Source organism: Amblyomma mixtum, chromosome 7, assembly GCF_055824585.1.
Source record: "Amblyomma mixtum isolate Tamu chromosome 7, ASM5582458v1, whole genome shotgun sequence".
Taxonomy (NCBI): domain Eukaryota; kingdom Metazoa; phylum Arthropoda; class Arachnida; order Ixodida; family Ixodidae; genus Amblyomma; species Amblyomma mixtum.
The window spans coordinates 32,260,812-32,283,014 of NC_143018.1; the positions used below are offsets into that span (position 1 = coordinate 32,260,812).

The 22,203-nt window shown below is 47.8% G+C and overlaps 1 protein-coding gene across 1 annotated transcript in view; it reads right to left on the reverse strand.

The window, feature by feature from the left end:
- LOC149335570 (immunomodulatory peroxidase-like) overlaps positions 1-22,203 on the reverse strand; it is a 51,081-nt gene that overhangs the window by 1,209 nt on the left and 27,669 nt on the right. Inside the window, exons 7-14 of the mRNA XM_089553972.1 lie at positions 21,137-21,238; positions 20,158-20,268; positions 19,561-19,696; positions 17,131-17,340; positions 14,736-14,867; positions 13,123-13,347; positions 11,867-12,036; positions 1,775-1,880 (exon numbers count right to left, since the gene is read on the reverse strand). Coding sequence (XP_089410098.1) covers positions 1,775-1,880; positions 11,867-12,036; positions 13,123-13,347; positions 14,736-14,867; positions 17,131-17,340; positions 19,561-19,696; positions 20,158-20,268; positions 21,137-21,238 — 1,192 coding nt within the window. The remainder of the gene's footprint in view (positions 1-1,774; positions 1,881-11,866; positions 12,037-13,122; positions 13,348-14,735; positions 14,868-17,130; positions 17,341-19,560; positions 19,697-20,157; positions 20,269-21,136; positions 21,239-22,203) is intronic.

Below are 22,203 nucleotides of genomic sequence, written 5' to 3' on the forward strand. Positions count from 1 at the left end.
TAGAAAAGAGTGCGGTTATTGAAGAGGGCTGTGACGCAATAGTTCACTGCATGATTGCTTCTTTGGTTGAGACCGAAGTCAAGTTCAATGCATGTAAAGCGGGGTGATCAAGTCTTCGGGTAATTTAGAGTTTATCTAAAACACACAATAGCGAAGTGAGCAAATAAGTATATCATTGCCCGTCGCTGCCGCCAGTAGCAGAGTAAAGAACCTAAATAGAGTCCACACTGAGTGGCACTTGGATGACGGACTGCATGCATTGTTCATAGTGCGCACGTTAGTTGGCGTAAGCTCGACATTCGAAGAGAATATGAAATGCAGTTTCAATTGAGCCGCAGTTGTCCCAACACAGACTGTCTCCTTGCTTGTGAACGCTAGCGTGGACTGTTCGTAAATGCAGCATTAAGACAAAGGCGATGATAAGCTGGGATATTATCTGTGCTCCGAATCACGTGATGCGATTTGAAGCACATATTGAAATGAAATTGAAGCGCACACGAAAAACGCACACAAGAGGAGGATACACATAGGACAGGCGCTAACTTCATCTGATTTTCTTATTGTTTTGAAAAAACTAAACAACATTTCTTACACCGAAGCAGTTGGTAGAATCCTCGAGAGCTTTCAGCAGAACGGGAGGGGATTAAGATTTACGCACGAACTCCCTTTACAAGGTTCGTTGCAGGAGTTGATCATGTATGTTGAGAGTACGCTCCGAGGGCACAGAAAGAGCTTTTACCTTTTGATTCCGCTCACTCGAAAACTGTTAAGAGGTCTATTGCCGGCCTATGCCTGGGGTCTGCTCTCTCGAAGTCGTGCCCGCATGCTATGCAGTTTAGCTATAATAAGCAAGTACACCGGCTACTTATGGCTGGTTCCCCTGCGCGGTCATTGTTTCTGTGGCCGAGGCCCTGCTTCGGAAAACCAAGCAGGTCATGTTCGCCAAAGCGAACGTACTAGAAAGGAACTCGTTTAAACCAGTAGTGGTTCCGTATATCCACAAGGTTGCCCATCATGTGAAGAAAGTGGCAAGCCGACACGGCATTCCTGTGGTGTTCTCCGCACCGAAGAAACTCGCCCAACTTTGCTCACGCATTTCGTGCGCGGAAAAGAAGAGTGGCTGCAGGAAGAAGCACTCAAAGAAGTATGTCGACTGCTGTTCCGGTGTCGTTTACGAGATACCTTTGACCTGCGGTAGGGCTTACATAGGCCAGACTGGGCGGTGTGTCAATGACCGGGCGGGGGAACATTTGCGGGCATTAAGGGGTGGAGGGACACATTTGGCAGACCATTGTGCGAACTGCAGAGCGTGCGAGCCGCGGCTGAAGGAGATAAAGATACTTGGCAGAGGCGGTGATAAGACGGCACGTGAATTATTAGAAGCCTTTCACATCAGGAAGAGGGGGCATGGCTGTGTGAGTGACACGTCAGTTAATCTTTTGCAGGCAGAATACAGATATCTTGAGCACGCATTGTGATATGACGATCTGTTTCTTTACTGCGCATGTCTCCTCATATGTATATATTTTCGCTCTCTTACCTGCGAATAAATCAGATGAAGTTAGCGCCTGTCCTGTGTGTATCCTCCTCTATTGTGCGTTTTTCGTGTGCGCTTAAATTTCATTTCAATATAAGCTATGCACCATCTAGCCCAAACAGAAGTTTTGTTAGATTTGAAGCACATTTCGTAAAACTGACTGAAGCTCACCTTCAGTTTGCACCTTATTATCTCCTTAGTAGGTATGCAGCTACGAATAGCCGCATAATAGCTTACCCCGAATCTGGCAGTTTGAAGACATTTCGCCGAAGTTTGGTCTTTACACCAGTGTTTTCGCAGATGACCTTGGCGAGGGTTGTCTCCTTTAAGGACTCAAGTTGTTCTACACAAATAAGGAAACGTGCAACAAGGATTGAATCAAAGTTGTCTCATTCTGTCCTTCAACTTCTCTGTAGAGTATAAGAACGGAATCTAATGCTTGCCTGAGAGACTACTTATTTGCAACTGCCTTTCGGGTACCCTCAAGATCTGAGCAAAGTGTTACAGGGTGAAGGGAATTAAACACCAAATAAGGGAGGAAAAATAGTTCTAAGGCGCTACATAAACACCACACTCCACGAGTTCACGTTCTTCAAGATAGTGCCACACAATTTAAAAGATTTATACTAGCAAACTGATCTGCTATATGACCGCTGGGGTGGTCTAGCGGTAGAGCATCCGCCTAGCATGCAGGAGGTCCGGGGTTCGATCCCCAGTGCCGCCGGGTCCCCACCGGTGTCCCAATGGGCACAAGCTTCCCCTACCCTGGTGCTCTCTTGGTGCTCTCTGAGCAGATGCATTTCCGCTATAAAAATTCACTGCCATCATCATGATCTGCTATATGTAGCAAGAAATTGGGACCCAAGGAATAAAAAGTACGCTGTAAACATTACAGAGCCACAAATATGGCAGGCTCAAATGTCAAAACAACACAGGCCTCGCTGGGTTAGGTTGAAAAGAAATCAATAAAAACGATCCCTGCAAATAATTCTCTATAGTAGGGTCATTTTACTTGTGTAACTGATTGAAAGTATGCATAGTGTCTGTTCTGATATACAAGCAGTGCGTTTCGTATGCCCTTCAAGCCAAATTCTTTTCGGTTTCATTTCATGCCACCAGCATAATGCATGATCGTTAAACAAACCTGATTGATTTGAAGTGTATTTCACCTCTTAATGTTCTTTTTCTTGAACCAACAACTAATATTACTGCACGGCTACACTGTAACAATGATAGGACGTAGTACACAACAAGCCTATCCATTAGGAAATCGGACCATTCAAATAAGCTGAACCTAAATTGATACGTAACAAAGCAGATATGAAACGATGCATGCAAAATAATGCATTGATGTTTTTTTTGTAAATGACTGGCTTTTCTAAATGGCGACAAAAAAACGTGGAAATTTTCGCCAAAATTTCATTTAATAAATAATGTTGTGCAAGACGTTGATAGGCTGGGGAAGATTCGACCATTCGGCGTCATTTTGCATCAGTCAGCATTTACAGTAACGCGACCACTCAGCAGTTTTTTCAGTATGAAGCCAGAAGATATATTTCGCAAATTCCAACGTTCTTATCGCACCATAAAGAAGCCACCGAATTCTCATAGCACTCTGCATGACTGGTATACAAAGGAAACACGGTCATTCGTAATGTACAGGTGCGTCTTCGAAGCACAGGTCGGAGGCCGTTGACCAAAGACGCGTCACGGCAGGCACACACCCCGGAATCACACCGAAACCAGCACAGCACTTCGTTCTCCTCTTCGTCCACCGCGTGAACGGCTGCCGGTCGTTCCCATTACAGTTACCTCCCCGGCGAAAAAAAGCCATCCTGGCGACTTACGGGGACGAAAGAATTGACGGGTCGTAGTAGGGCTTAAGACGCTCGACGTGTACAGTTTCACGCCCCCGGCGACGATGATCACGGGGACGAAAGAATTGACGGGTCGTAGTAGGGCTTAAGACGCTCGACGTGTACAGTTTCACGCCCCCGGCGACGATGATCCGGGGAGGGGTCAAGGGGCTCAACATTATGTACAGCGCGAAAAACCAAGACAGGGGAAGAAACACGCAAACAAACAAGCGCTGAGAACTAGAGATGAACTTAAGTAGAACAGAGAACTGGGCGATGCGTGTTGTTTGCGTGTTTCTTCCCCTGTCTTGGTTTTTCGCGCTGTACATAATGTTGAACCTTCACCAACTCGCCCAGTTCTCTGTTCTACTTAAGTTCATCTCTAGTTCTCAGCGCTTGTTTGTTTGCGTGTTTCTTCCCCTGTCTTGGTTTTTCGCGCTGTACATAATGTTGAACCTTCACCAACTCGCCCAGTTCTCTGTTCTACTTAAGTTCATCTCTAGTTCTCAGCGCTTGTTTGTTTGCGTGTTTCTTCCCCTGTCTTGGTTTTTCGCGCTGTACATAATGTTGAACCTTCACCAACTCGCCCAGTTCTCTGTTCTACTTAAGTTCATCTCTAGTTCTCAGCGCTTGTTTGTTTGCGTGTTTCTTCCCCTGTCTTGGTTTTTCGCGCTGTACATAATGTTGAACCTTCACCAACTCGCCCAGTTCTCTGTTCTACTTAAGTTCATCTCTAGTTCTCAGCGCTTGTTTGTTTGCGTGTTTCTTCCCCTGTCTTGGTTTTTCGCGCTGTACATAATGTTGAACCTTCACCAACTCGCCCAGTTCTCTGTTCTACTTAAGTTCATCTCTAGTTCTCAGCGCTTGTTTGTTTGCGTGTTTCTTCCCCTGTCTTGGTTTTTCGCGCTGTACATAATGTTGAACCTTCACCAACTCGCCCAGTTCTCTGTTCTACTTAAGTTCATCTCTAGTTCTCAGCGCTTGTTTGTTTGCGTGTTTCTTCCCCTGTCTTGGTTTTTCGCGCTGTACATAATGTTGAACCTTCACCAACTCGCCCAGTTCTCTGTTCTACTTAAGTTCATCTCTAGTTCTCAGCGCTTGTTTGTTTGCGTGTTTCTTCCCCTGTCTGGGTTTTCGCGCTGTACATAATGTTGAACCTTCACCAACTCGCCCAGTTCTCTGTTCTACTTAAGTTCATCTCTAGTTCTCAGCGCTTGTTTGTTTGCGTGTTTCTTCCCCTGTCTTGGTTTTTCGCGCTGTACATAATGTTGAACCTTCACCAACTCGCCCAGTTCTCTGTTCTACTTAAGTTCATCTCTAGTTCTCAGCGCTTGTTTGTTTGCGTGTTTCTTCCCCTGTCTTGGTTTTTCGCGCTGTACATAATGTTGAACCTTCACCAACTCGCCCAGTTCTCTGTTCTACTTAAGTTCATCTCTAGTTCTCAGCGCTTGTTTGTTTGCGTGTTTCTTCCCCTGTCTTGGTTTTTCGCGCTGTACATAATGTTGAACCTTCACCAACTCGCCCAGTTCTCTGTTCTACTTAAGTTCATCTCTAGTTCTCAGCGCTTGTTTGTTTGCGTGTTTCTTCCCCTGTCTTGGTTTTTCGCGCTGTACATAATGTTGAACCTTCACCAACTCGCCCAGTTCTCTGTTCTACTTAAGTTCATCTCTAGTTCTCAGCGCTTGTTTGTTTGCGTGTTTCTTCCCCTGTCTTGGTTTTTCGCGCTGTACATAATGTTGAACCTTCACCAACTCGCCCAGTTCTCTGTTCTACTTAAGTTCATCTCTAGTTCTCAGCGCTTGTTTGTTTGCGTGTTTCTTCCCCTGTCTTGGTTTTTCGCGCTGTACATAATGTTGAACCTTCACCAACTCGCCCAGTTCTCTGTTCTACTTAAGTTCATCTCTAGTTCTCAGCGCTTGTTTGTTTGCGTGTTTCTTCCCCTGTCTTGGTTTTTCGCGCTGTACATAATGTTGAACCTTCACCAACTCGCCCAGTTCTCTGTTCTACTTAAGTTCATCTCTAGTTCTCAGCGCTTGTTTGTTTGCGTGTTTCTTCCCCTGTCTTGGTTTTTCGCGCTGTACATAATGTTGAACCTTCACCAACTCGCCCAGTTCTCTGTTCTACTTAAGTTCATCTCTAGTTCTCAGCGCTTGTTTGTTTGCGTGTTTCTTCCCCTGTCTTGGTTTTTCGCGCTGTACATAATGTTGAACCTTCACCAACTCGCCCAGTTCTCTGTTCTACTTAAGTTCATCTCTAGTTCTCAGCGCTTGTTTGTTTGCGTGTTTCTTCCCCTGTCTTGGTTTTTCGCGCTGTACATAATGTTGAACCTTCACCAACTCGCCCAGTTCTCTGTTCTACTTAAGTTCATCTCTAGTTCTCAGCGCTTGTTTGTTTGCGTGTTTCTTCCCCTGTCTTGGTTTTTCGCGCTGTACATAATGTTGAACCTTCACCAACTCGCCCAGTTCTCTGTTCTACTTAAGTTCATCTCTAGTTCTCAGCGCTTGTTTGTTTGCGTGTTTCTTCCCCTGTCTTGGTTTTTCGCGCTGTACATAATGTTGAACCTTCACCAACTCGCCCAGTTCTCTGTTCTACTTAAGTTCATCTCTAGTTCTCAGCGCTTGTTTGTTTGCGTGTTTCTTCCCCTGTCTTGGTTTTTCGCGCTGTACATAATGTTGAACCTTCACCAACTCGCCCAGTTCTCTGTTCTACTTAAGTTCATCTCTAGTTCTCAGCGCTTGTTTGTTTGCGTGTTTCTTCCCCTGTCTTGGTTTTTCGCGCTGTACATAATGTTGAACCTTCACCAACTCGCCCAGTTCTCTGTTCTACTTAAGTTCATCTCTAGTTCTCAGCGCTTGTTTGTTTGCGTGTTTCTTCCCCTGTCTTGGTTTTTCGCGCTGTACATAATGTTGAACCTTCACCAACTCGCCCAGTTCTCTGTTCTACTTAAGTTCATCTCTAGTTCTCAGCGCTTGTTTGTTTGCGTGTTTCTTCCCCTGTCTTGGTTTTTCGCGCTGTACATAATGTTGAACCTTCACCAACTCGCCCAGTTCTCTGTTCTACTTAAGTTCATCTCTAGTTCTCAGCGCTTGTTTGTTTGCGTGTTTCTTCCCCTGTCTTGGTTTTTCGCGCTGTACATAATGTTGAACCTTCACCAACTCGCCCAGTTCTCTGTTCTACTTAAGTTCATCTCTAGTTCTCAGCGCTTGTTTGTTTGCGTGTTTCTTCCCCTGTCTTGGTTTTTCGCGCTGTACATAATGTTGAACCTTCACCAACTCGCCCAGTTCTCTGTTCTACTTAAGTTCATCTCTAGTTCTCAGCGCTTGTTTGTTTGCGTGTTTCTTCCCCTGTCTTGGTTTTTCGCGCTGTACATAATGTTGAACCTTCACCAACTCGCCCAGTTCTCTGTTCTACTTAAGTTCAAGGGGCTCAACTATGTAAGTCACGGGAGAAGTTTGTTGAAGAACGCGGTAAGGGCCGTGATAGCGGGAAAGTAGTTTCGTGGCGAGGCCGGGAGTGGAAGAAGGCACCCAGAGCCAAACGAGTGCGCCGGAGGGATATGACGCGGGAGGGTCCAAGGGGTCCCGACGGTGCTTCTGGTGCTGCTGGAGTTGTGTGGTGAAAGAGCGCGCAAGTTGTCGACATTCTTCGGCATACATGTGGGCTTCGGAGAAGGATGTTGTCTCGGAAGAATCAGGGCGATAGGGAAGGATGGTGTCCATTGTGGAGGTAGGCTCGCGACCATATAAGAGGAAGAAAGGAGAGAATCCCGTCGTTGTCTGCGTAGCCGTATTATACGCGTAGGTTACGAAAGGAAGTACTTTATCCCAGTTGGAGTGGGCGGTATCAACGTACATAGCGAGCATGTCACTGAGAGTGCGGTTGAACCGTTCAGTCATGCCGTTGGTTTGGGGGTGATAGGCGCTGGTACAGCGATGAACGATTTTGCATTCCTTGAGCAGTGCCGCGACGACTTCCGATAGAAAAACACGGCCACGGTCACTGAGCAATTCTTTCGGTGCGCCGTGACGAAGAACAAGACGGTGTAGAATGAAAGAAGCAACGTCCTGTGCGGTCGCAGATTGGAGAGGCGACGTTTCTACGTAGCGGGTTAGGTGGTCAACGGCCACGATTACCCAGCGGTTGTTAGCCGAACTGGTGGGAAGCGGACCGTAAAGATCAATGCCGACGCGGTCAAAGGGGCGGGCAGGGCAGGGTAACGGCTGCAATGGGGCGGTGTTGTGGCGGGGAGGGTTCTTGCGACGTTGGCAGGCTGTACACGACCGAATATACTGTCGTACGAAGCGGTACATACCGCGCCAATAATATCGCAGACGCAGGTGAGCATACGTCTTCAATACACCGGCATGGTCGTATTGTGGGTCTGCGTGGAAGGAGGCGCAAATCGCAGCACGGAGGTGGCGAGGAATCACCAACAGCCACTTCCGCCTTTCGGACAGGTAGTTACGCCGGTATAAGAGGCCATCACGAACGGCAAAATGGGGGGCTTGGCGACGAAGAGTACAGGATGAAAAAGGTGGCGAGGGATTAGAGAGGAAGGTGAGGAGTGAGTTGATCCAAGGATCCTGCTGTTGCTCGGAGAGCATATCAGGGACACCGAACGACGAGAAATCATAGGCACAGACGAGGGCAGAGGCGGAATCGCAAGGAAGTGGTGAACGGGAAAGTGCGTCGGCGTCGGAGTGCTTGCGTCCAGAGCGATAAATGACGTGAATATCAAATTCCTGCAGACGTAAAGCCCAGCGGGCAAGTCGGCCAGAGGGATCTTTGAGGGAGGACAGCCAGCAAAGAGCATGATGGTCGGTGACGACATAGAACGGCCGGCCGTAGACGTAAGGGCGGAACTTGGCAATCGCCCAAATGATGGCCAGACACTCTTTTTCTGTCACTGAATAGTTAGATTCCGCCTTGGTGAGAGTGCGGCTGGCGTAAGCGACAACATATTCTGGATACCCAGTCTTTCGTTGGGCAAGAACTGCGCCCAACCCCACACCGCTGGCGTCAGTGTGAATTTCGGTCGGACAGTCAGGATCAAAATGGCGCAGTATTGGCGGGGAGACCAGAAGGCGACGTAAAGTGTCGAATGCGGCATCGCAGGCGGGTGACCAAGACGAGAGGCTCGGGCTGCCGGCAAGAAGCTGCGTTAAAGGGGCGATGATACAGGCGAAATTCCGGATGAAGCGGCGGAAGTATGAACACAAGCCTACAAAACTGCGAAGTTCTTTTAAGGTGGTCGGTTTGGGAAAGTCAGCGACGGCGCGAAGTTTGGCAGGGTCAGGAAGAACACCATCTTTGGAGATGACATGACGTAATATCGTCAGCTTCGTGGCACCGAAGTGACATTTCTTGAGGTTTAGTTGTAGCCCGGCTGCAGTAAGGCACGTGAGAACACGCTGGAGGCGAAGTAAATGGGAAGAAAAATCTTTGGAAAAAACGACAATGTCATCCAGATAGCACAGACACGTTTCCCATTTGAGCCCGCTGAGAATATTATCCATCATTCTCTTGAATGTGGCTGGGGCATTGCATAGGCCGAATGGCATGACATTGAATTCATACAGGCCGTCTGGTGTGACGAAGGCGGTTTTCGGCCGGTCAGCAGCAGCCATCGGGACTTGCCAGTATCCAGAGCGTAAGTCTAAGGACGAAAAATACTCCGCTCCCTGCAAGCAGTCCAGTGCGTCGTCGATTCGGGGTAGAGGGTAAACGTCCTTGCGAGTAATCTGGTTGAGACGACGGTAGTCCACGCAGAACCGGATGGAGCCATTTTTTTTCGTCACCAAGACAACAGGAGAGGCCCAAGGGCTGTGAGAAGGCTGTATGATGCCGCGCTGTAGCATATCGTCGACATTTTCACGGATGACGCGGCGCTCTGCGGGCGAGACGCGGTACGGTCGCTGGTGCAAGGGGGCGTGCGTACCTGTGTCAATTTCGTGAGAGACGGAGAACGCACGGCCCAAAGAAGGTTGGGAAAGGTCAAAAGACGCGCTGAAGCGTTGGAGAAGTTGCAGTAGCTGGTCACGTTGAGCGGGCGGAAGGTCGGTAGCGATGGCGCGATGAAATACGTCGGCGGGACGCGGATCGGGCGTGGTCGCACAAATATCCAGGAGAGCAACCTCGGGACATGCACGGTGATCAGAGAACTCGTAGGCAAGTGCAGGGTCCAGTTCTTCGATACGACCGAGGCATTCGCCGCGAAGGAGAGAGGACGGGCAAGCAAAAGGGTTGGAGACATAAATGGCACAGTGACCACCGGAAATCGTGAGAACGGCGAAAGGAATCAGAAGGTGGTGACGGCGGGTGGCAGCAGTAGTGGGTGTGAAGAGAACAGGGCTGCTGAAGGCAGAGTCAGGTAAGAGCGGGACGAGGACAGAAGAAAAGGAAGGTATGGTGGTGTCGGCGGCTACGAGAAGTTTAGCGGAGGGCACAGGCAGGTCGCACAGGGAAACGTTACACACGGAAGATAGCGCAAGTTCAGCACGAGCACAATCAATCACTGCGTGGTGGGTGGACAGGAAGTCGCATCCTAGGATGATGTCGTGAGAGCACGCACTCAGCACAACAAACTCGATGAGATATTCGACGTCGTTGATCGAAACTCGTACGGTGCAGGCTGCGATGGGGTGAATGCGCTGAGAGGTGGCCGTACGGAGCGAAAAGTCAGACAGGGGCGTCGTCACCTTGCGAATTTTGCGGCGAAGAGAGTCACTTATCACAGACACGGCAGCGCCCGTGTCAACGAGCGCGAGAACAGGTACACCTTCGACAAACGCCTGAACCACATTAGCGGGAGCAAACGGAGGACTTGGTGAGTTCGCAAAAGACGCAGTTCTTGCCTCCGGAACTGCGGCATTCAGTTTTCCTCACGGAGAGGTTCCGGTCGCCGAAGCATTGGGGAAATGGAACGGCGGCGAGGCGAAGGCGAGCGGCGAGTCGAGTACTGGGGGCGAGACATAGAGGAGCCAGAAGAGCCATTGGGCAAGGTCGGCTCGTGATCGTATCCGTGATCGTACGTGTGCGCAGCATCCCCATAGCGAGGGAAGCGCTGACGGCAGAGACGTGCGACGTGCCCTGGAAGCCCACAAGCGTAGCAGATGGGCCGATTATCGGTGGTGCGCCAAGGGTTCGTAGGATGTCGTCGTGTGCGAGGAAACGAGGCTGGCGGAAGTGGCATGGATGGGGTTGGAGCATAATAGGCAGGGCTGCTGCGGTACGTAGGAGAGGCAAGCGAGCGCGGTGCCCGTCGGACGGCTTCCGCATAGGTGAGTGGTGCTGCGACAGGAGGAGGCGGGGGGCTGGACGGCAGGACTGCAGCGACCTGCTCCTGAACAACACGGCGGATAGTCGGCGCAAGGGAGGGCGCTAGGTCGGCAGTAGGGCAGACAGGGTCTGGAACGGCGTGATGGAGAAGAGAAAGCTGGCGGGCGATTTCCTCGCGTATAAAATCTTTCACGCGCTCCATGAATAGGGTTTGGTCCGGAGACGAGGGACCAAGGGCCAAGCCAGCAAGACTCTCGGGAGGCGCACCAGACTGCCGCATAGAAGCGCGTTGCTTGCGCAACTCGTCGAAGCTTTGGCACAGCTCGATGACGGCACTGACGGAGGTGGGGTTCTTCGCCAGGAGCATTTGGAAAGCGTCATCTGCTATGCCTTTAAGAATGTTATTAACTTTGTCAGCCTCGGACATCGAAGGGTTCACGCGCTTACACAAATCGACAATGTCTTCAATGTAGCCGGTGAATGTTTCGGTCGGTAGCTGTGCTCGAGCACGGAGGCGTTGCTCGGCGCGGAGTTTCCGCACGGCGGGGCGGCCGAAAACGTCGGCGAAGCTAGTCTTGAATGATGACCAGGTGGGAAGGTCCGCTTCATGGTTACGAAACCATAAGTTGGCAACGTCTGTGAGATAGAAGAGCACGTTGCTCAGCTTGATGGAATCGTCCCACCGATTGTAAGTGCTGACGCGCTCGTAGGTCGCCAACCAGTCGTCGACGTCCTGGTCGTCCGTACCGCTAAATGGGGAAGGGTCGCGCTGTCGTTGGACCCCGGAACAGAGGACGGTGGCAGGGGTGGCCGGCGACGACTGCGTCGAAGTGTTTGGCATTGTTGGCGGTGCAAGTAGCGTTCCGCTCCTGAGTTCCAGGTTGAGCACCGGGACGGGGATCGAAGCACCTCCACCAAGTGTACAGGTGCGTCTTCGAAGCACAGGTCGGAGGCCGTTGACCAAAGACGCGTCACGGCAGGCACACACCCCGGAGTCACACCGAAACCAGCACAGCACTTCGTTCTCCTCTTCGTCCACCGCGTGAACGGCTGCCGGTCGTTCCCATTACAGTAACCATACTACGCTTCAAAGAGAGGGCGTAAAGTGCATCAAAGCCATGTAAATAAGAATGGAATATAAATCAGACCGCGAACCACTATTCAACTGTGTGCAAAGGCCGATACTGCCACTTGCCTGGAGTGAAGGATCCGGCCTGCTCTCCGTGCTCGTAGTAGAAACGGTCTCCCCACTTGAGCCTCTCGAACATCTCTGCCACTAGGCACACGAAGGTCGCTCCCATGGAGCCGCCTGACACTGAGGGCTCGTTCAGACCCGCAGAAAAGAAGTCGATGTCACGGACGTCCCTGCGACGTGAGTTCCTGGATCAGCTCTCATTTGCGTGTGTCTTCCCGACTTTCTGGAGGGCTCCAGAGGGCGTTTGCCGCATACGAAAAGTACGTGTAATTCACAGCACTTTTGAGTGTACCATGATCGGTGATAGCCACAAGTATAGTAGCCATAGTATAGTAGTATAGTATGTAGTATAATATAGTAGTATAGTATAGTAGTAGTATAGTATAGTAGTAGTATAGTAGTATATAGTAGTATATAGTATAGTAGTATGGTAGTGGTAGTTTTTATTTTTATTTATGCGTACTGCAGGCTTCCATGAGGCTATGACAGAAGGAGATAAAAAACCTCAAACATATGGCAACAATCAGCCGAATACGAGACACTATGAATGCGCAAGAAAACGTGCAGTAAAAAGATGCACTAAATCGCCGGATGTAAAATTGTTCAAAAGGCAAAGTACGAGTAGCCCCATGAAGGTACTTCCAAATTGTTACAGTGCACGGAAAAAAAACTTTATTTCTATAATCAGTACGAGAACTGGGAGCTGAATCGTTCAATTCTTGGTAGTTTTGATCAATGACGGTAGCTTAGAAAATTTTGTAAAGTTCATAAGTCACTCAAATCGCATGAGAGTAAATTAACGCGTACAAGAGCTTTATACTTCCTGTGAAACGACAAGAGAAAAGTGGAGTTATCCCGGGCTCAGAGAGATGAAAAGAAGGGTAAAAATCTTGGAACAAAAATTAGTAGTATTTTTTTTCAACAAATATTTCAGATCCCTCTTACCTAAGGATGAAAAGGGACGAATGATGAAGCGAACATAGGACTCTTGCCTTATTCTGGTGGTAGTTAGACGCCCAGAAAACCACTATCATCGCTGGCGGCTCCAGCAAAGGAATAAAGACCTGATCGAATACGCTGAAGTGTTCTAGCCGTTCCAGGCGCAGCATATCCCAAGTGTCGGAGACGTTGACATTTACTCGCACCAAACACCATTGGACAATGTCCTAAGTCGTCTGGAAGAATTCAACGCCCCTTACTCTTCTTCTGGACCTCTTGCACGTGGGAATCAACCTTTCCCATACTGGTCCACTTACTCATAAACTTTCGAATACAACTCGGCAGCGTCTTCGGGCATCAAATGGAAGCGGGTGAGGTCCTCGAACGTCTCCAGAGTGACATTCCGGCAGAGTTTGACGTAGTCAGCGTACGGCCGGATGCCGTGGTCGCGGCCCCTCTGCATGTCTATGGCGAACAGGTCGGCGCCGGTTGGGCTCCCGGGTTGCCGAAACAGGAGGTGGGTTACGGCGGTGTCGCCGAACCTGCGGATCGACCAAGTCCGTGAGGTTTGAACAGGGTTCTCTAATTCCACAAGTAGCGCAATTCTAGGCCTAATCTGGCAAGCGGTAGAAGCCAGTTGATTCTTTTTTATGGACACTCTCGGCCAGAAAAGATTACGGGATGGTCCTGTGAGAGAAGATATATATTTACAAGCAGTCACGCAAGCAAATCATTTGAACTTTCTGAGAGAGAGAGAGAGAGAGAGAAAGAAATTTTAATGAGAGGAAAAGGTGGAGAGGTCGGCCGGTGGTAGCATGGCCCTGGCCTGCTACTCCACAAAATTTCTAAGAAGTGTTTGTACCGAGCGGGCTCCATCACCTGGCAAGATTACCAGGCTGCTTGGTAGCGAGGTAGTGCAACGTCATTTTATTGCGAAAGCACAACTTCACGAGATGAGACCGGCTCACTGCGTGTGTGAAGCTTGACTTTGAGGGTGACCTTGGCGAAACCGTAAATGAATTAACTAAATAAATATTGCCTTGGCTGGGTTGCGAACCCAGATCAGGAACAAATCAGCTTCGCTGGCCACTGCTCTTGAGCACTATGCCATCGCCGCAGCTGATCACGCCTGAAGTTAAACTGCAACACACTCTCGCGCTGTGTGTTGCACATCGTCGTCTTGTCGCCAGACACGCCCAGGAACCAGCAAAGCAAAACCTTGAGCTCACTAGGCTGAATTCAAGATTTCACACGTCTACTCGGTTTAAGCACGTTAAAGAACCACCACTTTTTTTTTCCGGGACCACGAATCCAGTATGCATTTGCTTCCGATAGTAGACACATAGTAAAGAGTTTTTTCGAGTGTGGTTTTCTTAGATTGCAAATATCCGCTGTCCACTTAGAGCTCTGGATTACGCGTCTTGTCGAAGGGAACCAAAGCAAGATTTTTTACAACTGTCCCAATCTACGCGATGAATTGATATCTCCTCCGTCTTTCATCTCTCCACAGCTAGAGCACATTCACAAGGTCGGTATAACGTCGCACGAAACAAAAGCTTGTTCTCAGTCGTTCATTCCCCGTACATCAGCAGATTGGAACCACCTTCCCGGATCGACAGCCTGCATTCAAGACATCCTGCGCTTCCGTAACAATTTAGCTAAGATTGTGTACCAAGGCTCACAACAAATGTACTTATCATTCTCCATTTCCTTTGTTTCCTTTAGTTTGCTTTGTTTGTTCTCTCACCTTGCACTTACATATTATGCTTACTTCTTTTACTGAATTGTATAACCAGGAACATGACGCTTGTATGTTGAATTTTTGTTTTTGTTCTCTTTCTATAATTTGTAACCACTCCCCTCTCAAATGCCTTTGGCCCTGAGTTTATCAATAATAAATAAATAAATAAATAATAAATAGGGCGATTACCTGTCGGTAGCCTGCATTGGCTGCCTAATGAATCCCCGGAAGACGCCGTCCGCAGCACCGTCGTATGCAAAGGGTTGGAAGAAGACGTCCGCAAGCTGAATGGCTCCCGCTTCTGTGCCGTCCTCGTCAACTCTGCGGACCACAAAGGAAGCGCCATTGAAGCATTTGCGGTGAAATGATTCAGCTGCTGTTTTTATCTTTGGGGCAATGGCTCGACAATGAGCAGTTTGAAAAACGCGGGGACTGACTCCGCAGAGTGCACCTTATGTCTGTCCTGCAGGTATTACCACTCACACTCTGTCGTGGAGGCGAGGAGGACCAAACGAGGTATGCTACAGGACCTGCTGGAGGACATTACACATAACAGATAGAAGCACTTCACAAAAGAAAAAAAAATATATAAACGCATACGATAGGACGAGTGACACATCTTTCAACTAATTAGACTTCTTAAACAATCGCAGAATGGAATACACTGACAGGGAAATCACAGTTGAGGAAAAATGAAAAAAACTAACCCAAAGCATCACAAACTATACTTCGTCTCACGAGATGTTTGCTGCACTACGGAAGGCAGAGCTCTCTAGTCCAATCAGGGCTGCAGGAACGCAAAATTAGTCCCTGGAATATTTGAGCTGTGTAGGACTATTAATCAAACAATAAACGCTGCAATTGCAAAAGTAGTTAGGATTGGTATATTTAAATGGTAGAAAGTGCTTCAAGCACTGGTGAAATTAACAGGCAAAGCCCGCACGGACACAGCTCTGCGGAGGCCTGCTGCGAGGTAGTGATGCGTCGCCATTTTCTAACATGGCGTCGGCCGAGTCAGTTGTGTCGCCTGTGTGCCCTACACCAACAGTGCGTTGTTTTCCCAAGCAGGTGATCGCAGTTGGCTTCTTGAAGTGCTTCGGGTCGAGAGTGGGGTCAGTTCAAGTACGAATGCGCTCATCAAGAGCGTACCTAGGTGAGCGAGCGAGCGTTTTAGCAGTGGACAACGCAGACGTTGAAGGCGGGCCGAATGTTGTCCCCGAAGAAGCTGGCAGCGTTACAGTGATGGACAACACGCCAATGCTGTGAAGCCGTATAAAGTGCGGCGGATGAGTATCCTCAAAAAGGGACATACAGACTTGGCTGTCCGGAAAAAGGTGCCGCGTGGAGCAGCGACATGGTGAAGGACGAGCTCATGAAGCTTGTCAACAACGTAAACACAGGTGGAGACCGATACATTATGGACTGCATTGCCGAAGCTGCTGGCCGTCTCGTTGTGCGCCTGCCACCCCACTGCCAGTTGAACCCGATAGAACTTGTTTGAAGCGATGTCGAGGGTTTCGTGGCCAATCAAAATAAGAAATCTAAGCTCCAAGACGGGCCCCTCTGGTTTCGCAAGGCATCATGCAAGTGACTGCTGAGAAATTGAAGAATTACGTGCAGCATGTTATCAGTAAGGAAGATGTGATGAGAAAATTGGACCAGAATCGGCGATGTTGTTGAAACGGCGAGTCACATGGTATGACGTCACAACTACGCCCCCCCCCCCCCCCCCCACTCGCCAGTTGAAGGTCATTCTTCGGAGCAACAAGACCTTGAGGTTTTCCATGGGAGGAGTAGAGCTTCGGCTCTAAAAAATGGCACAAATGACAGCCGGGAAAAACTCCTTGTAACGCAGAGAGGCCCCAAGAGGATCAATTGTATTCGCGACTATACAGTACCCTCACCGTGCGCAAATCTTGTTAGCTTTTCTTGAGCCCCTTGAACCTGCGCTAGCGAGCGTGAGCGTTTAAACAACAAAAGTTTACAACTACTCTGCAAAGAGGCCGTTTCCTACGTGTAATATATACGCATATATGGGCGTAAAATACGTGCAATATACATGTAATATACGTGTAACATACGTGTAATATATGTATAATATGTAGGCTATGGCGCAGCCACTGCTGAATTTACCTCAGAACCATTGCTCAAAAGGCACGTGAGATCGGCAATGAAAATTAATGGACGGTATACTGAAACTACGCGAGCGTACATAGCTCTTGGTACGTACTATCAGCGCCAAAACTTGACAGTATTCAGCCCCGTCCTGTCCTCATCTTTCTGTGTCCTGTCTTAAACGCTACGTTTGTTCGTTAAGATCAGTATTCAGGGCCCTGAAAGTGCAGGCATGCAGTGGTTGACGAGTGGCAATTGAAGAACAGACTAAGCGTTTCGATGCTAGGCTCGATGTTCATGCTACATGATAACTTAGATTTTCCGAATCAACATCCTACAAACTTAAGGAGCCGGTAGTAAGTTATCAATTGCATCTTTTTAACTAAGAATTCCTGACCTGCAATCGCCATGGCAGCAGTATCAAACCGTGACAACACCAAAACTAAAAGCAGGCAAGCCAAGTGCTCACATGTCGAAATATCCTTGGATATTCGAGTGTCCAAAGCGGTAGGCCACCGTGGAGAACTCGTTGATGATCGTGGGGTCCACACACGGGTCATAATTGGTGTAGCCATCCTTCCGCGGCCACAGGTCGTACTTGTCCATGGCGTCAGGACCAACGATAGCCGGCAGAAACTCGTTGTAGGCGATGTGTTGTAAGCGGGCCACGACTATCTTCCTGCAAAAGTATAGTGCGCACAAAAAAGTACTCCATTGATATTGGTTATTGTTAGGACTTTTGCCTCATGACATATATCCACAACACTACAGTGTCAAAGGCACACCGGTCCCAGTGCATGGAGACACGGGGTTGAAGTACACTAAAGTAATAGAAACTGCCATGCAGCCATGGCGAGTCTAACTATTCAAACGAACCATTCGACCTCTTGAGCGGCAGTTCAGACTTCACCAGGCTTCTGTCGGCGAACTCCAGCTATTGCCGACATTGCAGTCGGTGCAACCAGCTTCTCAGTTTCGCAAGGGCAGTACAAAGCGAACAGGAGGCTGCTGGAATTTTTTTTTCTAGTTGAAGATAGTCTTTCCTAAAGCAAAGAGTTGATAACTACAAGAAAAAAAATTACAGCAGCCTCCTGTACTTAAAAGTGCTTAAAAAATCGGCATATATAACTTGGCGTGTATCGATATGCTATCGCTTCCTAATCACGAACAGACCACTCTCATTTAAAACGACTTCTCTAAGCTAGAAAGCGCAAAAAATACAGGTATCGCCCTCACTGGTCAATTTAATGCGCATTAATGGTCAGTAATTTAATGGTCAGTATAATGCGCATGTCGGCACAGATTTGCGGTGCGGATCTCAGAGGCTACGCAGCACCGCCATTCATTTGAAACCTATTAACGCTATCTCGTCGCACCCTAAAGGCGTAGCATAAGTGTCTCCTCCAAATTTTTAATCAATTTTCTCGACCCTAAATGCGTCTGTTAACGCCAGACCAACGTCACCATAATCAAAATAAGCCAGGTTATCAATTTTTACTGAGAACAATAATTGCATGGTATTGTACTCGCTGTCCCTTTAAACATTATGAAGCTACTGCAGCTACGCGGCAACGAACGCAAGAAGGCAACGAAAAGTGTCAGAAGCGTTCGATCTCGGCTCCTATACCGTAAAGTTATCTATCGATAACTCTGCAACAAAAAATGGTGAAATTGCTCAAAGAATAAAAAATAGCCATTTCTTTATACTTGATGTTAGCGGAGCCAAAGCATGAGTTCAAATCATCTTGGATATTGAATTACCGGTGTTCAAATCAACGATAGTTCACTAAGATGTTGACCTTTCCATTAGCTCTCCAATGAAAGTATAAAAAAAAGCGAACTTTTTCGTAAGCCGTACCAATCAGCGACTGTTATAAGTTTTATGATTTTTCAGTTGGACTTTTTTTCTTTACTCGTAATCATAAAAGCTAACAGAGAAAAGGTGCTTCTGCCTGCACAAGGTGGAGTGGAATAGCATCGTGTTACTTGCTACTCCCTGTACATCGAAGGTGCTGTGATGCCAACCTTCTGATTCCACTGTCCGGTCCCGGAGGAATTCTTTGGGGTTCGAAAAACGGCCCAGATTACTGTCTACACAGGGTGCTAAGTGTTTAAGTGACATAAGAGCTTTGTGCCTGACAGCGAAAATTGTGCGGCGTCATGAACCACAGGTAGAAATGCTACCTTTTCTGTTATATCGCAGAGGTCAAAAACTATGTTTACCCGCAAAACAATGGCGCGAACGCCGCCACCTTGAATGCAAATGCTGGTTTTGACATCATTATTATCATCTTATCAACTGCGTCAAAGTCTTCTCCTATATCCCTCAAATTAATCCTGTCCGCTACCAGCTGACTCCGCCTCATGCCACCAAACTTCCTTATCTCATCCGGCCAGGTTACTATCTGCCGCCCTCTTCTTCGTTCTCTTTCTCTCGGAATCCACTCTGTTGACCAAAAGCGACCACATGTTATCTTCCCTTGTCATTACATGGCCAGCCCACGCTACATCGACGTCTAGGCAGCATGTATTGCATCCTCCACGCACCTGTCTGTAGCCACTTACAAGCGGCCTAGGGCTTGAAACAATCCCTCATCGCGCATGCGCTGTCGCTGGCGTCATCCTTTACTTATCTCGCCTTGAAAAGCCATGTCAAAGCCGGGAAGCAGCGGCTGATGTCGTCAGTTAACAAGGCGAATGTAGTTAGAGGGCTATAGACACGTGAGCACAGTACTGAAGATCGGTCGAACTGCTGCGCGCAGAGTCCGAAATTGCAAAATGCGAAATGCGTAATCCAAAGTTAAAATCAGGGAGTTTGTGGTGCACAACTTATGCGGAAGTTCTAACTCTATTTCAACTAACAGAAGAAATCTTTATCAATTATCCAAAGGAAACTCACTTGGTTGTTTGGAAGGCTACTTCGTCGCTCATGCCGGGGTTCTTTTCAACCAATTTCCGGGCCATTCTGTTGTGGTCTCTCAAGAAAAGCGTGTGCATCGTTATGAGTCCCGGATTCTGGTTGTTCCTGAAGTCACCTGAGCCAACAGATGAGACAAAAGTCGAAATCTGGCCTATTTTTTTTTTTCTTTACAAATAGCCTTATTGTTTTTGTTTCATCGAAAGGCTTGTACCTTCTGCTACCACCACATGTTGACATCTTCACTTCTGTAGTATTTTCACGCCTAATGTGAAACATCTCATGGAGAAAGGATTGCCGCACAAACGCTGTGTTACAGCTGTATGGAAAGCCCGCGAAAATTTCAAACACCTGTATAGCTGTTCTTTCTAGTGGCTGACCTTCGGCACCGCTCAGCGGCAAGAATTTCAAAGGTTTCACGAGCTAGCGGCATATTGTAGATAGAAGAAAATGCGAAAACTACGAAAAGATATAACGATCTCATGCGCTTTACGAAGAGATGTGATCAATACATCGAAGTTCAGGTCATACAAGAAATCACTAGTACAGAACCACAGTGTACCCCGAAACACCTCCTACCTGTTCTCCGGCAGATCTTGCCTTCGTCGGGTCGGCTGCAGGTGTCATTTTCGGGATCCGGGCTTGGGGGTAGTACGACTGAGTCGTTCACAGTTTCGTACTTCAGCAACCCTGCAAGAGCGGAGTCGTTTTGAAGTCCATCCAGACGGTTGGGAAGCGCGTTCTAGGGAGTGGTTCAGTCGTGATCAATGAGAAATTTATCAACCACAGCTGCACAGCCGACTCTATGCGAGGTAAACAGAATCGTCTTCGTTTTATGACGTGACCGAAAACTGCAACGTTCACTTGCTGGTTACGGTTGTCCATGTGTGCTGTTGAGATCGGGGGATCTCTACAACAAGTCTTCTGTGATGTGCCTGGGACATATGCAGCTATTGGTAAATTTTCTTCCTTCATTCGTCCCTTACGCCATCTGTGTTGCGGCTGATTAGAAAAAGAAGGATTACCCAGCAAGAACTTGTCTCCTGCATATTGCCTTTCGGAACATAATGACAAGCACCAGGAACCACGATGGTATTTTCTTAATTAACAAAGTTATAAGAGAGAAACTCAGGTTAAACCACGAAGGGCTGCAGTGCAGCTATGGGAAGGTGAAAAAAAGTTAGGAATAGATCCAAAATTAGGATAACACATAACGACAAAAACAACTGAAAGAAGTTTCTAGAGCTCTGAAGCCGCATTAAGGCGTTCAGAGATATCACCGAAACAAGGGCTCGAAGACGTTGTGCGTGACCCCCGTTTAACGTACAAAACGCACAACCCATGCCTTGCAGTGAAGTTATAGGTGAAGTCATAAGGGGGCTAATCTGTTTATTGCAATCACTTTTCAGTTGGGCTGGTCGTTGAATTTATGTACGAGAACATATGTTGCCATAGCGCGTAAATGAGGACACAAATTATGAAATGCATGCGCACATAATTGTAACTCAAGGGTAAATGTGCATAAACTACATGATTGCATCAAGAACCAACTACTCACCGCCATCGAACGTCCGCAGGCTGTCCATAATCTCCTTGCTGATCCCGTAAATATGTGACCCATCGATGAACGACGTCCTTGAATTCATTTGCTCTCTCGCACCTGTTAGAAACGGTTCATGTCACCAAAACAAGATGCCAACGACCCTTGCAAGCAAAAGAGAACTTCGCTGCGACAAAAGAGATCGAACACGATTATATTTCTGGAAACATCATCTCAAAAGTAATGAGGAATCCGAAGCTTGTCTACAGAAAAGTATCTGGAATGCATGATTAAACTGCGCGAAAAAAACATGGACAGAGACAGTTTGAGTTTAAAAATCAATGACAAGCACCAACTAGCCCGCCAGAAAACTCTTCTTGCCATATCAAGAGTAAACCTTTCTGAAACATCTAAAGTGACGAACATTAGAGAATGACGTCACAACTCAGACGGAGGTTACTTTGCCACTTTTGCACGAGAGAAAAGAATGCTTCATCCCTGATATACCGGCGTATCTCCAAAGTACACAAGCCAAGAGGCAGCAAATCGTCTTTTTTATTGTATTTTGCTTCGTGGCCCCTAAACAAAGAATAGAAAAAGCCATGCCTTGAGGTCGCTCTTTACCTGACTCTGTGCCGAAGTATATGTTCCAGACGGTATCCACTTATTATACTAACTCTGAATTCATTATAACGCTCTCAGTTTTGATAAGTAAACAGCTACTTTCAAGACCTTCTGTTCCAAGGGATTTGCTCCTTCACCGTGCTAAGCTTCCCGTATAAGGTGTCCAGCGTTCCACAGCTGTAGAAGATTAACACAGCGTTCCTTTTTCACTACTTCAGAACTTCAATTTGTCAGAGGGACTTCTAACGTTCGCCTCCATAATCTAAAAGTAAATCTGGTAGTCCACGAAAATCAGGAACAAGTCAAGACCAATCTCAAACTCGATAACTTTAACACGCAACTCCTTCGATATCACAAGAAGTTTGAGCGCGTATTCTACGGAATGGCTCTTCAATTCAAACCAGAATGGGTTTGAGACGGCTGGACAAATGCTGACGTTTAATTACACCAGAACTGCATTT